This window comes from Branchiostoma floridae, chromosome 2 (assembly GCF_000003815.2).
Source record: "Branchiostoma floridae strain S238N-H82 chromosome 2, Bfl_VNyyK, whole genome shotgun sequence".
NCBI classification, from domain to species: domain Eukaryota; kingdom Metazoa; phylum Chordata; class Leptocardii; order Amphioxiformes; family Branchiostomatidae; genus Branchiostoma; species Branchiostoma floridae.
In genome coordinates, this window is record NC_049980.1 from 11,465,663 (window position 1) to 11,481,413 (window position 15,751).

The window sequence follows — 15,751 nt, forward strand, 5'->3', positions numbered from 1 at the left end:
AGAAAAGGCAGCATCAGCAATCGGTTACAACTATTGCAGAATCAATATACACTAGATACACTCCTATTCCGCTATAGACTGCGAACACTGAGAGACCAAAGATTGACATATCGTCTTGTGTGTTTTGTTGTCTTGTAAATAATAATTTACATCTTATCTTACATCATATTATAATTATGAAATCTAGAGTCACACATATGCATTGTCGCAGTACTGTTGCTCGGCGATCACTATAGCAAGTTACGCTATTGGTTTATCATGCGATGTAAATTTTGCCACCACATCAATTACACGAAGCAATAATATGCAATTTATGATGTTTGAAACCCATTGCTTCCCGAAGTTGACAGTAATTGCAGTACGTATGTTTGAATCGCTCGTTCATGCCTTATTTTCAGTCGTCTCGTGGCACCTGCCGTGGAAATGGAGGAACAAAGAAGCCGACGAGTCGCGTTTGGCAGCGAAGGCGACATATCTACCATGATGGAAAGCGGAGCAACCTAGCTGTTCATGAGAACCCTGGGGGTAGATATCGATGAGCATTCTAGCAGTAGATGAGCAACATAGCAGCAAATAAGCAACTTAGCATTAGATAAGCAACCTAGCATTAGATAAGTAACTTAGCAGATAATGAGCAATCAGTTGTAGGATGTATGTAAGATAGATTTCTATAACCAGAGTTTTAGGCCATCATTAAGATTATATTGGAACCGATATGCATTCAATGACTACTAAAAATGGTACCTTGAAATGCGGTTCTATGAGGATTTTGAGTCTCCCGAAACACAGAGCAGGGGTTTTATGTGTGTACTGTGTAGTATATGGTGCCTTTGAAAACCACCACAGTCCCGGACTCTACACTTTATTTGGGCCATGAAAGCTCTGGTATCTAAAAAGGTCCTTGATAAACAGTTGATTCAGAGACTAGTGAACTGCAATCACTGGTTCAGGTGACCACCTCTACATATACACCACTTGGCCAACGTGGCCACTTTTTTGTGGTCCCCTGGATGATATTTACAATGGACAAAAGACAAAGGACCCTGTGGTCAGATTGTATCGGCTTTCCGAATGGCCTGCTTGGATAGCTTTGACTATATGTCGTTTACCCTGAAGCAGATGTGTTCCAAACAAGAATCCATGATCTACACATTTAGTATTTGACCAGTGTTGTTTCTTGTTGCAATTGTTAGCTATCCAAGGAAATTGCTAATGTTTGGTACGTTCAAAATGTATTGCAAAGGTGTTCCATGCTGACACCACACGAGTCAGCGATTGCACGAGATTTGTTTTGATATTACACACCTTATTGGCAAATACTAATTCTTTACATACGCTGATGGCATGATACCCATGATGCCCTGACTAAGGTCACAGGTCAGGTGAGAATCCGCTCCACCTGGTCCGTTCCTGCGGCAATCGATGATCGGGTCGATATGCTGATGTCATATGTCAGCAGTGGTATCATGCAAATATGCTGGTCTTGGTCATATGATTTTATAAAATGCTGTTAACGTTACGCGTGCCATTCAACTACATAACGAAAAGAACACAGCTATATCATTTAGACAAATATGTAACTAATAGAAACCTGTTTTATTGTCAAAGAAGTTGAATTTCAGATTCCTACTACATGTAGATATCTGAAGTTTTTTTGTTAAACCTAACTTGTATTCTATATTATTTCAAATGTGACCAAATTATGTCGACTGATTCATATCAATATCACAATAAAAGAAACTATGAATATATTTTCGATTCTTTGTGTTATTTTGTTCGTCAAACAACATATAGATAACATGCATAGAACGTACTACAATATCATGGAATGATACTTGAAGGTTGGAATAATACTTGTAGGTTCGCACCTAGAGGTACTGTATTGCCGGGGCTCTCTACAACCTACACGAGAATGCACTGATACTGGTCAAGAGGTGGTTGCTATATGTGGTCTATCTGCTCCCAATTGCCAAGTAGTACCAAATTGCTGTATTTACTTAAAGCGTTGATTCTCATGCTATAAAGGATAACATAACGTTATGCGCACAAGAATCTGTCATCATCTGCAAAGTTTTCAAACATTACGTGGACGCAAACGTTACCATTAGGTCATGTTGATTTGATTACATAGATTACAACATCTGGGAACTTCAAACTGATGCGAGCGTGCGAATTAGAAGAAAAAAAAGATTGCCTTCATTATAAAAATCTGAGTGGTCAGAAAGGTTGAACAAATGTCTGAGCACACAGAATATGGTATATCAAAATAGATTCTTCAAATTTGTCCTATCACTGACATCTTCTTGTTTTACCTTGGAATTGACGTTTTATGTTTAACATTGGCATTTTATGAGATTAGTATACATTTTCGCATATCATTTCTTAAATGAAAGACATATATTTGTTAATTTGGAAGCTTCTTTGTACGATTTACAGCATTGCTGATTTTTTAAAGTATCTTTTTGCAAAAATTGATGCGCGCTCGGATGTCATCCATGTAATCAAATAGACATAGCCTTACGTAAAAACGCAGAGCATTAAACGTACTGTCATTGAACTCTAGTACAACTGGTTTTAAGTACTACCATACGTCATCTGTTTGATCATGTTGGCTACACTTACCCTACCGGAACAGCCAGTACGATACGAGCGGGTTGATGTTACCGGTGGGTGTAACGTTAGCGTCTATATTGATCCACAGCCGCCGTTCCGTGAACAGTTCCCTTCACCATGGAGGCAAGGCGACACCTCTCGACTGCTGTAGTCCTGCTTGGGAACCTCATTTCAATAGTATCGACTTCAGCAATACCGATAAATCGTGTAAGCGACCAAGGTCTTACACATAGTACAAGAGTCTTGACACAGGTGTCACTGATTCCACATGCGGATGATGTCAGTTCAACTGTCCAAGAAGCTTCGAGGACCAATGTACAGATTTGGACTGAACCTTATGGTTACACTACGGCAAATCAGGATACCACAACTTCATTCACTGGGAATGGAATGACAACCATGGGAACGGCGATGTCTACAAGAACAAGGTTGGTAACGTTAGTTGACTCTTCTACTGAATCTGGTACTGTTCAGAACACAAACAACGTTAACGTAGAAACAGAACCGTCTACAGCTACAGGTCCCCCAAGTACTGCAAATAGTACGACGACAAACGCCCCAACAACATCTATCACGGGTACTGTACTGGATTCTGTTACAACTAAGTCTTTCGCTACCGGCGACTCCGGTACTGATGCTGCCATAAATGCCACTGTTACTGGCACGGAAGTTATCATCACACCAGTTACGGAGCCCGCCGTTACAACTGAGAATGTCACGACACGCACTGTAACAACTTCGGTCACTACAGACCCTGAACTTACAACTGACGCTAGTACAACAACGGCCACTACAGACCCTGAACTTACAACCGACGCTGTTACAACAACGGTCACTACAGACCCTGAACTTACAACTGACGCTGTTACAACAACGATCACTACAGACCCTGAACTTACAACTGACGCTGTTACAGCAACAGTCCCTACAGACCCTGAACTTACAACCGACGCTAGCGCAACAACGGTCACTACAAACCCTGAACTTACAACTGACGCTGTTACAGCAACGGTATCTACAGACACTGAACTTACCACTGACGCTGTTACAACAACGGTCATTACAGACCCTGAACTTACAACTGACACTGTTACGACATTAGTCATTACAGACCCTGAACTTACAAATGACACTGTTACAACAACGGTCATTACAGGCCCTGAACTTACAACTGACGACGTTACAACAACGGTCGCTACAGACCCTGAACTTATTACTGATAATGTTACAACAACTCTCACTACAGACACTGGACTTACAACTGACACTGTTACAACAGCGGTCACTACAGAACCTGACATTGCCACTGAAACTGTGACAACATCCACTACAGATCCTGAGCTTGCAACGGACGCTGTTACAACAGCGGTCACTACAGACCCTGAACTTATCACTGACACTGTTACAACAACTCTCAATACAGACACTGGACTTACAACTGACGCTGTTACAACAACGGTCACTGCAAACCCTGAACTCACCACTGACAATGTTACAACAACTCTCACTATGGAAACTGGACTTACCACTGACAATGTTACAACAACGGTCTTTACATACCCTGAACTTCCAACTGATGCTGTTACAGCAACGGTCATTACAGGCCCTGAACTTACAACTGACGCTGTTACAACAACGGTCACAACAGACCCTGAACTTATCACTGACAATGTTACAACAACTCTCACTACAGTCACTGGACTTGTAACTGACACTGTTACAACAGCGGTCACTACAGAACCTGACATCACCACTGACACTGTTACAACATTATCCACTACAGATCCTGAACTTACAACTGACAATGTTACAACAACGGTCTCTACACACCCTGAACTTACAACTGACGCTGTTACAACAACTCTCACTTCAGACCCTGAACTTACAACTGACGCTGTTACAACAACAGTCACTACAGTCCCTGAACTCACCACTGACAATGTTGCAACAACTCTCACTTCAGACCCTGACGCTGATACAACATTAGACACTACAGAAACTGAGCATACCACTGACGCTGTTACAACATTAGTCACTACAAACACTGATGTTACCACTGACGCTAATACAAGATTAGTAACTACAGAGACTGAACATACCACTGACATTGCTACAACATTAGTCACAACAGAAACTGAGCATACCACTGACATTGCTACAACATTAGTCACAACAAAGCCTGAACATACCACTGGCATTGCTACAACATTAGTCACAACAGAACCTGAACATAGTACTGACATTGCTACAACATTAGTCACAACAGAACCTGAACATACCACTGACATTGCTACAACATTAGTCACAACAGAGCCTAAACAAACCACTGACATTGCTACAACATTAGTCACAACAGAGCCTAAACATACCACCGGCATTACTACAACATTAGTCACTATAGAAACTGAGCATACCACTGACATTGCTACAACATTAGTCACTACAGAAACTGAGCATACCACTGACATTGCTACAACATTAGTCACTATAGGAACTGAGCATACCACTGACATTGCTACAACATTAGTCACTATAGGAACTGAGCATACCACTGACATTGCTACAACAGTAGTCACAACAGAGCCTGAACATACCACTGACATAGCTATATCATTAGTCACAACAGACCCTGAACATACCACTAACATTGCTACAACAGTAGTCACAACAGATCCTGGACATACCACTGACGTTGATACAACATTAGTCACGACAGAGAATGAGTATACTACTGACGCTGTTACAACAATAGACATTACAGAGTCTTATTTTACCACTGACGCTTTTACAACATTAGTCACTACACCGTCTGATCTTACTACCGGCGCTGTTACAAGTTTAGTCACTACGCAGTCTGATCTTACCACCGATATTATCACAACAGAACCGGTCCTTACCAATGTTGCTGTCACAGCAATGCCTCCTCTAACAACGCGCACAGTTACAACATCCATTACGACAGAACCCGTGCCAACAACGGACGCTAGTACCACATTAGTCACAACACGTCTGTCTACCACTGACGAGTATACAACTGGAATCGTTGCTGATATCACCACTGACGTCGTCACTACAACAGAGGATACATCAGTTATGTCGTCACCCAAGCCCTCCACTACAGCTAGTACTTTGACAATTGTAGCATCTTCAACTCCAGGCATGTCATATGCTCCTCCTACCACACCCAAAGAGACTGCAATCACACCTGTAGAACTACGGACTACTGATGCAGAGATATTTAGCACACAGGACGTAATCCAACCGACTACGCTTCAGAACGTTCCGGACAGAACAGAGCTCGTTAACGTAGTCGGTCTCGTCATAGGTGCAACGTTGGGGGCCTTGGTAGTCGTGATGGGATCTATGGGCATCGCTTACCAACGCAGCAGGAAGAAACATAGGTGAGATCTTCAACATATCATACAATGTAACAAATTCATACTTGGGATTGAACAGGTTTATACAACAGTGTATATATACGTAATCTTTATTGTACAACAAATGTGCAAGGTACAGCGTTTGGCATAACAACACCAATTTCTTGACACTTATCGTAACCTTGCAAAAGACCACGGGGCATGGGATGAAAATGTGCTTATCATTGGTGGATTCTCCAACGTTTAGTGATCTTTAGTGTTCTATATGCATTATTAATGTTGTCACATTTGAATGTACTTGAATTTTGTCCTTGAATCTATCAATATAAATCCATACATACATGTTTCAAGGGATGATGTTATCAATTTGAAAGTCCATACATAACATCTCTACTTCTGTGTGCGTGTTTGATTTCATTTCAGTGCCAAAATCACTACCCTTGAGCTGAAGGAGCACCTGTACAACGGACCTCCTGACTGTACCATCACTATTGTGGAGATGAAGCCTTTACCATCCTCGAAATTCACAAGGATTTCACCTGACCTGACAATTTGAATAGTTGTACTGTTACGTTACTACAGCTGGGAGAATTCCTATATGAACTGATGTAACGTTAAACTGCTCATTGCTGTATGCATGCATGGTCACTTTGTGGCCCTGTGTCTGGTACGCGTTCGAAACGCGTAGAAAACTGTTGCTTACGAAGCACGCACAACTGCGCCACCTTGCGGTGTCAAATGCATGGAATCTATAAAAACTCTACAGGTATCGATTAGTATTGACATTTGATTCTCGCTCCCAAAAAAGAGGAACAACGAGACCAAAAACCGCACAGTATTCTATTGGCATGTGAAGGTATGCTGTATGCTATTTCCATTTTTGAATTATATGCCATACAACATTTAAAAAAAATTCTAACCCGACACTGCGTATCATCTATAACGCATCCTTCAAAATGATTTAAAGCACGTCGTCACCGAGCCACAGTATCCCAGATCGGAGACATACATGCAACTGTTCTCTATTTGAAGCGCCCCCTTACGACACCTTTTAGAAATGTTTCACTCAAGCACTCCTCATCTGTCAATTAATGACGCTTAGCAAGGTCTATCACATGCAAACATGCTGTATTTGGGATTCGTTGACATGATATATGTTATTCTCACCGTCAACATAAACATGTTTTAGAATTACCCATTTTATGAAAAATCATAATTAGCACCAAAGAAGACTAGTGAAGATCATTTCATCTGAAATTATGAGGTAAGCGTCTGCCAAGTTAGACTCTGTTGACAAGGTTACTTATTGACCATCTGACTACGAAATGGTATTTGGCAAATGGAAAAAGCTACTTTAAAAGCGATAACAAGTAAACAGTTTAAAAGCGATAACGAGCAAACAATTGTATTTGAACAGTTCAGTAGCCAAAACTAGCTTCCTCCAAAACACTCATATCTGACGTAATTTGTACAGTTTGCCACTGAATAAACACACAAAATTAGGCAAAAGTCCCAACACCAGATACAATTGTGACGTATGTGTCTATTGTACTGAGATGTTTTAAAAGTCCACGAACATAACTGCTCTCAAGTTTGCGCAGTTTATGTAAAAACAAGTTCGAAGTGCAGGAACCAATCAATGTCAAAATGATAGGGGGTTATAACTGATCAGGGAACCTTGAGTTGACCAAACATGCTATCAATTAAGGGAACACCACATAAATGTGTGGTCTTTCTTTACAATTGATTGCCACTACACAAGCGATGAAATGTCCCCAGATAGACTGTTATATGTTTAACACAAGTCGTTTGCTGAGTACCCAGCTGCTAAAGGTCTTAAAATATATGTCATAAGTAATGCACTTACTTTAGGTTTGGAACCTGCGAAGTAATATCCCACTTGAAATTTTCACGATTTGAAGCTATATGTTCGTTTGCCCCTCACCTTACGACGCATATGCTGACTCCCGCGGCGTAAAATCAAGTTCCTTTAACGGTGCAGAAGAAGCCACATTTACGCTCATTCACATGCACGAGTAATGCCTTGTGTTTCATTTTTGACGTCAAGACATAACTATACCTATGTATCGATCTCAGTTATTTCTTAAGTTACTTTTAGTGCTTCCTAAGTTTCATATCACTATTGTAAAAAGATACTATGTACACGGTGGGAAATGATCACTAAAGGCTTGACAGCTAAACAGACAGGCAGACAGTTAGACGGACAGGTAGAGGGGCAGATAGACAGCTGGACAGGTAGACAGATATCGATATATGGACAGCTAGACAGACAGGCAGACAAACAGGCAGGCAGGCAGACAGGCACGCAGACAGACAGACAGACAGACAGGCAGGCAGACAAGTATATAGGCAGGCAGGCAGGAAGACAGATAAATAGATGGATAGACAGACTGACAGACACACAAACAGACATACAGACAGATAGACAGATAGAATGATGACAGACAGACAGTGAAGATAATATGACTTTTTGGGAAAAGGTGAAAAGGGGATTACTAATCCCCCTGGGGTCGGGAAATATTGATAGGTGCAGGTGTGAGAAGTGCAAGCGATATCAGATCAGCACACATAACGTTTGCGTCCATCGGACATGGTAATGTACATAAACACTGAGATCACTATGGTAACGACCATGTTTTCTTAAACAAATATGTATTCATGTGATTCTGTATATAAAGGTAATCGGAGTAAATGAAGCAGAGAGGAAGTAGACAGGAAGTTTACGGAGGCCACAGTCATTATAGGTGCTTTGGTAACATTCCCAGAAAAAAAAGGAAGATGCAGACGAGAGCAACACTGATTGCTCTTTTGCTGTGCCTGTGCTCCGCCATATTTGATGTTCGGGCTCAATCCACTGGTAAGTCTTTTTTGTGTCTTTTAACATCTGAAGAAGCTAAATTAAGTTTCACCAGTTAAACGCATGGACTTCATAAACGTGCGTAAATACCAAGGTGTTATTTCTGTACTGTGCTGCTTAGTTTTTATTTACAGAATTTTAGACCTCCTCTCTTGTTTTCCGAAATGCCAACTTGCTTAAATAGCAATTATTTTTTTCACACTAATTGAATCTTATGGGAACATGAATAAACTTTCTCAATTTTTCAACAACAGTGAACACCACGGATGTAACAACGGATATGACAGGGGTAACAACCCCAGACCCAACAACTGAGACCACAGCAATCAGTGTTCCTAGAACTGACCCGCCAACGACTCAGCCACCCAACAACGCGTCTGCAAACTCTACCATGGAACAAAACACTGACACAACGACCGAACATGTTAGCACCACCTCTAACGACTCTTCTGTATCTACCACTGATGGCGACGTTATCACGACGGTAACTACAGCAGCACGTAAGCACACCATTTACTGATATGAGCTAGGTATTGGAAACAGTTAGACTTTTTAAAAATCTTTTTGTCATAAAAGAAATGTTTTCAGATATTGTAGACAATGACTGAGACAATGACTTACTATATATATGACACGTACGTACTTTCGGCGTCTATGCATTTCGGGTAGAGCAACTGCCCTGAAAATCAACCTTAACATGCTTTAGCGACCTTTCCTTGAATGCAAATGCCGCTTAGTCTAATTTATCAGTTTTGATATATTCCATGATAAAGTATCCTTTAGAAAGTGTTTGTAAAATAGTCCTGAGCCCACTCTCTTGATAGATCTCTGTAGGGATAATTGTTCAACATAAACCAAAAGTGTCGAAACGTCATGAAGTACATTGTAATGTGTGTGGCTTGATTTGGTCGTAACATTTAATTGTTGAATACCCGGGTCCTGGCAGTGATATTTTTACAGCTATGTGAGTTGATTGTGAAAGATAATATGTCCATTTGTTTTATACTGCGTGTTACATAATCGGAAAGCTTGTAATTATTTCCATATATGATACCTTGGTTATTCACCCTTTCGTGGGGGTTCGTGCCAGGCAAGTGCCCAAATTCCCTTACCAACGCCAGACACAGTAGCTGTAGCAAATTTCGGTAATTTTGTTTCTTTCTGGCCAAGCCTTTGAATGAACGACCAAATGTGGAATAATTGTCAAGGTTGATAAGCTTTCCAATTATAACGTTACTTGATACTATGCAATCAGTAAGTAATGCAACTGAGATATGATTTATCAAATCTAAGTTTCCTACTTTATGCTAAGTCTAGATTTGTTTCAGGTAACAACAGATATGACAAGCAATGTCTTCTTCTTAGATGCATTTTTTTTATCTATCACATTCCACTGAATGTTTCACGGTCATGTGTTCATTGCGTTGGCCTGTTCTACAGCGGTTACGGTCTGTTCTGAGAATTGTACGTACGCCGACGGCTCGTCTTGTACAGATGGTGATGCCAACTGCACGTGTACAAATATCTGTAGACCTGCGAATCCAGAACCTTCGGGGCTATCTACTGCAGCAATCATTGGTAAGTAACAATTAAAAACATTTGCGTTGTGTAACACGAGCAACGTGCAGTTAGAATGCCAGGTATTTTGCTAATCCTCCAACAACTTTGCTAATCCTTTTTCAACCGCTTAGTGGACAAAGTGGATGTCTTATCGTGATATCAGCATTAACTGCAAAAACCGTGATATTAGATGGCATTTTCCATGATATACGATATATTTGAGTATAGCCTGCCAGTGATAAGAATTATAGGGATGATTAAGATGCTATCCATGTTGCAAACAAGTTGATATTCGTGTTATACTTATCATATACGTATAATTTGGATCATATCTATAGGTATAGCATGCGGTAGCGCATCCGCTGTCATACTAGTAGTGGTCATCATTACTGTCTGCTGCTGCAAGAAAAAGAAGAACAGGTAAAGCTAAAGTCTCTTTTTTACGCCACCGGTAAGATCCATTTTCTATCAAAGGTTCATTTAAGACACAAACCCATTTCAAGATATTGATTTTGTCTTGTTTAAAAATGAATTAGAAATGAAACAGATGTGTACACATCGAAGTAAACAATTTTCCTCCCGTACTTTATACAATTACGTTACCACGTTCACATATCATACTGATCAAGTTGTTGTCTTTAATTCTCCAGACAAGTGGCCGCTAGTCAACACGGATCCCAGGCTAAAGTCAATGAAACGGAATTGGAGGATGCATAGTACATATTTGTCATTTGATACTTAGAAATGAGTACCAACCAATAACCTTTTGCATTTACTTTGAGTATCAAAAAGGAAAACCTGCAATGAGCACTCCGAAAAAAAAATAAGAGAAAAAATGGCAGAAGAACACAGGAGATGTAATAAAAATCTTGGACCTCATAAATGTCAGAAATGCACCTTTCAGGCAGCTAGTTTCGATGGATCAGTAGATGACAGGGGCAACGCATAACATCACTTTTGTCATCAGATAGAATGCCATAAAAAGAGGGCAAAACGTCTCTTTGAACGATGAGGAATGTAATTATTTTCCAAAGACTCGTTCTTGAGTTATAGTTGTCCAGCTAATGAACGTTTTGTGTGCTAAAGTTGTTCTCTGGTTTGTGATGGATTGGATATGTTTGTAGACAGAGTGATGAAGACATGCGTTTTTTTTTCAAATACTCACGTCTGAGGTGTTCTGTCAAAATATCTATCCAACAAACCAAGTGTACGAGTTACGCACCTATTGTCTCAACACACGTTGTTATGACTGTCACATGTCCTAGATCTATAGATATGAACTGTTCGAAACGTGACGAGGGCATACTGAATCATTGGCCTTAGGACTCACGGGAATGCAGACACCAAATACGGTATCGATCGCGAGGTTATGCATTATCTGTTCAAGTGTCACTGTGAACCCCATTTGCTTACAGAGAGAAGATTTTGGTCCTTCATAAAAGAAGGACAGGGCCGCATATTGTACGCTTCAATGACTGACGCAGAGCATGACGGTATATGGTTGTTACGAATTCCTTGTTGTAAAACTTATCATATTCCGAATTCGTTGAACGCGAAGGGAAGGACTATGGTTGGGGAAACAGCTACGGACACGACCTCTGCGTCATGAGACGGCATATTGGCTACCGTCATTTAAAGATTGATATCTATCATGTGTTGTAACTTTCACGCCAAATTTTGATAGAGGCATTACATTCAAGCTAGGAAGAATATTCCTTTGAAGTCAAGAGACAATTGTTCAGCTATATGGTATTTGGAGGTAGTACTTTGATATCGGACTTGTCTGTGAACTGTTGGCTCAAAGCTACGGTGAGATTTTTGTAACTTCTATTTTTGTATCAATAAACCTTTAAGGATACAATTGATTTGTTTTCTGTTTTCTGACTTGCTTGTGTGCTTTAACATGCAAATCTGAGCAAAGACCTCTGTACTGAAGAACAAGACACTTTAGTGCCCTCCCCCCCCAACAACATTTTAGTGCCTGACTGTCAAACTGTCACGTCGAGCGTCTACGGAGGCCAGAGGTAATGGCAGATGTCCTGATAAAATCATCGATTACAACCTCTTCAGTCGAAAACACGCTCAAAGATGACGGATAAAGTCGCTTTGAAGTTGCTCCGTGCTAAACAAGTACAGAATTCCTCTCGTTGATAAGAAATTACTATGATAAAGATAATACAAGCGCTTTAAAGGAGTCAGTAATGCAACAAATGCCCGGATGAAATCATATCGCAAAGGAGATGAATAATTCCTTTAGTATTTGTAACGATTTAATTTATTTCATTCTGGTTAAAAATCATCTTTATTACACACAAGATGAATACATACATACATGTATATATTACAAGCTAAAAACCTAGGACAGCCCTTTGTCTGTTCTCCAGGAGGGCGCAAGGTATTGAAAAGAAGTACAGTGACAGATTAAAATCGTTTAAAAACATTTTCGTCACATTTCATAAAATTTAGGCCCAGATACATCGTATTTATTAATCTGTTTTTCACCGTGTTGCTTGTTGTGAGTTTGAAAAGTATTACGGTTATTTGAAACCAAAGAACATAAACTTCATTTGCAAGAGCGGTTAAAGTCACCAACATTTGCAACTGCACAGTAATCACTCTAAGCTTCGTTCAAGCACTTTGTTTGTCCCTATCAAGCTTTCATGTACTGTCGGAACTATAACGTCACATAGCAACGGTGATAACGCTATCGGCTTCCTCACACACATCTGGTGAACTCTGTCAGGTGGCCGCCATCACAGGGCTTTCAACGCTGCAGGGGGGTGGAGGGCAATGTGGGCAAATATTGACACTGCCGCGGCAATATGTCAGGTGCCATACTTCAGACAACAAATTACGGACACACAATATGTAATGTAATAAGTGTATTGCATTAACTTTTTTCACCGATCAAGTCGATCGCTTGATGACGAAAGGCCTACATGTACGTCACATTTCCAAACCGAGGCCCGGCCGGGCAGCTTTTGGAAACGAAAAAGTATGAAATAAAAGATAAGCTGCACATGACATAAAGAGAATAGTGGTGGGTATTATTTGTGTCTATCTTTTACGTATACACTTCTATTTTTCTTCGGCCGGGCCCCAGTTTTAAAATGTAACGTTAGCCTAACTGGCGGATACAAAGTGGCATGCGCAAACTAGAGATTTTGGTACATGAAACAAATAGTTGCGTTTGGATTGATGAAAAGCTCCTGTTGCAGTCAACAAACTTTGGCCATATTTGCTGATCGCTACAAGCCAGAGACACAAGGATTTTTTTTACCTGAAAATCTACCACTTCACAGTGGATAGGGCTCGGGACCTACGAAAATCGGCCGATCTTTTAAAAATGGCTTTATGATCGAGAAAAGTTGGGACGCATTGCTCCCGAAAATGTCACTTAGAGGTCACAATCCTGTTAGCCAATCACTTTTCTGACTTTGTGACGGGGGTATCATGGCACAGATGTGGCAGATCAAATGAAGTTGAGGGAAGAGAATGTTTCAACTGTGTACCTCAAGTATACGGGCCATGATAGACTCTCCTTGCTTCAACAACAAGAAAGTTACATTGTCCTCATGTTTTGTGAACTCCGTTTGAGTGAAATATTACGTACAACAAGCGAGTTAAAGCCACTCCAGAGATTTGTGGTTTCGAAAAGTTTTAATGAATCTTTTGCCTTATCAATTCGATTATATGGATGGCGTACTGTGGGAACTCCAAAACTGACGCGAGCGTGCGAAGAAAAAAAATGGTCCTCCCAAAAGTTGCCTTGTTATGAAATCTAAGTGGGCAGGAAGGTTGAAAACCTGACGGAGTATGGTATGTTGAACGACAGATTCTTAATTTTACAATTCATCTTCTTCGTTGATTTTGACATTGACGTTGGTATTCTGCAACATTAGTCTCCCGGTATTTTTCTTGCAATTTGCGGCATACATTTGCTCATTTGTAGTTGCTTTGTGCGATTTAGAGTATGGTCGGAATGGGCGAAATTTGATGCGCGCAAGAATGTCACCAACCCAATCAATATAGCCTAACGAATACTTCTCAATTGAAATCTGAATCTTTTTAATGCAGATGCAGTGTGACTGTGGAATAGGCGTAATAAAAGAAATGCATGGCAACTACACAAGTTCATATGTGTTACCATACACGTAATTATCAAAATAAGTAAATATAGAAACGCGAAATTACTAAATAAAAGCGACACCAAGCGAGTTAGTCTGGTATTTCATATCGATGATCCTATTCATATCTTATCCATGTCTTATAGATTTGGAATTTTTTAGGGAGTTTCATCTGACGACAGCATATTTTACACAGCTGACCAATGTGACTTATGTCACTTTGTAAACTACTTCACGAACCTTGAGTGGCAGATTGGTGCAATAACTTGATAAATCAAAGTCGCGCGTGTCGGGAGACAAAGGAAAGATGACACATTATACATACTTCACTGTTCCCGACATATAGAGAGGTTCCATAAAGCAACATAATAATTTAGTGCAAACACTAGAGATGGCGTCGGCATAGAAAGCGCATGATAATGTTTCCACGGTAATGTGCAAATGTTTAGAAAAACAACAACGTTACCAAGAGAGACGTTATATATAACGATGTTTTTAAAGAGCAGTGCAGATGTGGATAAAACGCACAGAAGCTACAAGGTTTTTTTTTCAATCGCAAAACTCTTCAAAGGTTCATTTACGAATATGAAGTTCCTGGCAATATCTGCTATTCTTTTATTATTGAGTTGGCAATGTGAATCTCAGACGACTGCGGGCACAGGTAATTCAACAATAACTAATGGTAGGTAGCGTCGCTTTGTTCACTCTACAATGTTCTGCGTTTTTAAGAAAATGATCGTGGTCTATTGCCCGGGCGCTTTTTACAAAGATGAAAAAGCGTCATCTTGGTAAAAAATGAGAATGACATAGTACAGGAAAGAAGTAAGACATACAATATGTGTGCTTTGACATCTTTGGCGAAATAAGTGCTGTTTCATGACACCTGTTATGTTCATATAGTAACAGCTACAGGTGGCATGACCATTCCAGCTGCAAGTGGAATGACGACCCCAGGTGCAGGTGTGACGACGACTCCAGTTGCAGGTGTAGCGACTAGCCCAGGTGCAGGTGTAATGACGACAGCTGCAGGTGGCGTGACAGCAGTCACAGGTCAACCCGTAACGTCCAGCGGTGTAGGGACTACAGATACCTCTAACGTTACGTCGGGAACGTCTGCAGTGACAGGCAAAGGTAGGGAAACACGGCTCTTCAGGTGTCTTTAGTTGTTTGGAGGTGCACATTAAAAAATTATTGCT

General features: G+C 40.5%; 2 protein-coding genes and 1 long non-coding RNA gene across 4 annotated transcripts in view; all 3 read left to right on the forward strand.

Moving 5' to 3' along the window:
* Positions 1-6,982, forward strand: part of LOC118403992 (mucin-22-like) — a 10,288-nt gene extending 3,306 nt beyond the window's left edge. Inside the window, exons 2-3 of the mRNA XM_035802894.1 lie at positions 3,088-6,014; positions 6,414-6,982. Of these exons, the coding sequence (XP_035658787.1) occupies positions 3,088-6,014; positions 6,414-6,546 (3,060 nt within the window). The 3' untranslated portion in view covers positions 6,547-6,982. The remainder of the gene's footprint in view (positions 1-3,087; positions 6,015-6,413) is intronic.
* Positions 6,983-9,671: 2,689 nt separating this feature from the next.
* On the forward strand, positions 9,672-12,293 carry LOC118410023. Its single transcript, XR_004830514.1, has 3 exons — positions 9,672-10,446; positions 10,767-10,848; positions 11,079-12,293. It is a non-coding gene; the product is annotated as an uncharacterized LOC118410023 (long non-coding RNA).
* A 2,748-nt stretch (positions 12,294-15,041) lies between these two features.
* LOC118410666 (cell wall integrity and stress response component 2-like) overlaps positions 15,042-15,751 on the forward strand; it is a 2,785-nt gene continuing 2,075 nt past the window's right edge. The window contains exons 1-2 of one of the 2 annotated variants that reach the window (XM_035812469.1): positions 15,042-15,237; positions 15,462-15,686. In XM_035812469.1, coding sequence (XP_035668362.1) covers positions 15,045-15,237; positions 15,462-15,686 — 418 coding nt within the window. In that variant the 5' untranslated portion in view covers positions 15,042-15,044. Of the gene's footprint in view, positions 15,238-15,455; positions 15,687-15,751 lie in introns of both variants that reach the window. The other variant, XM_035812468.1, reaches the window with a different exon arrangement.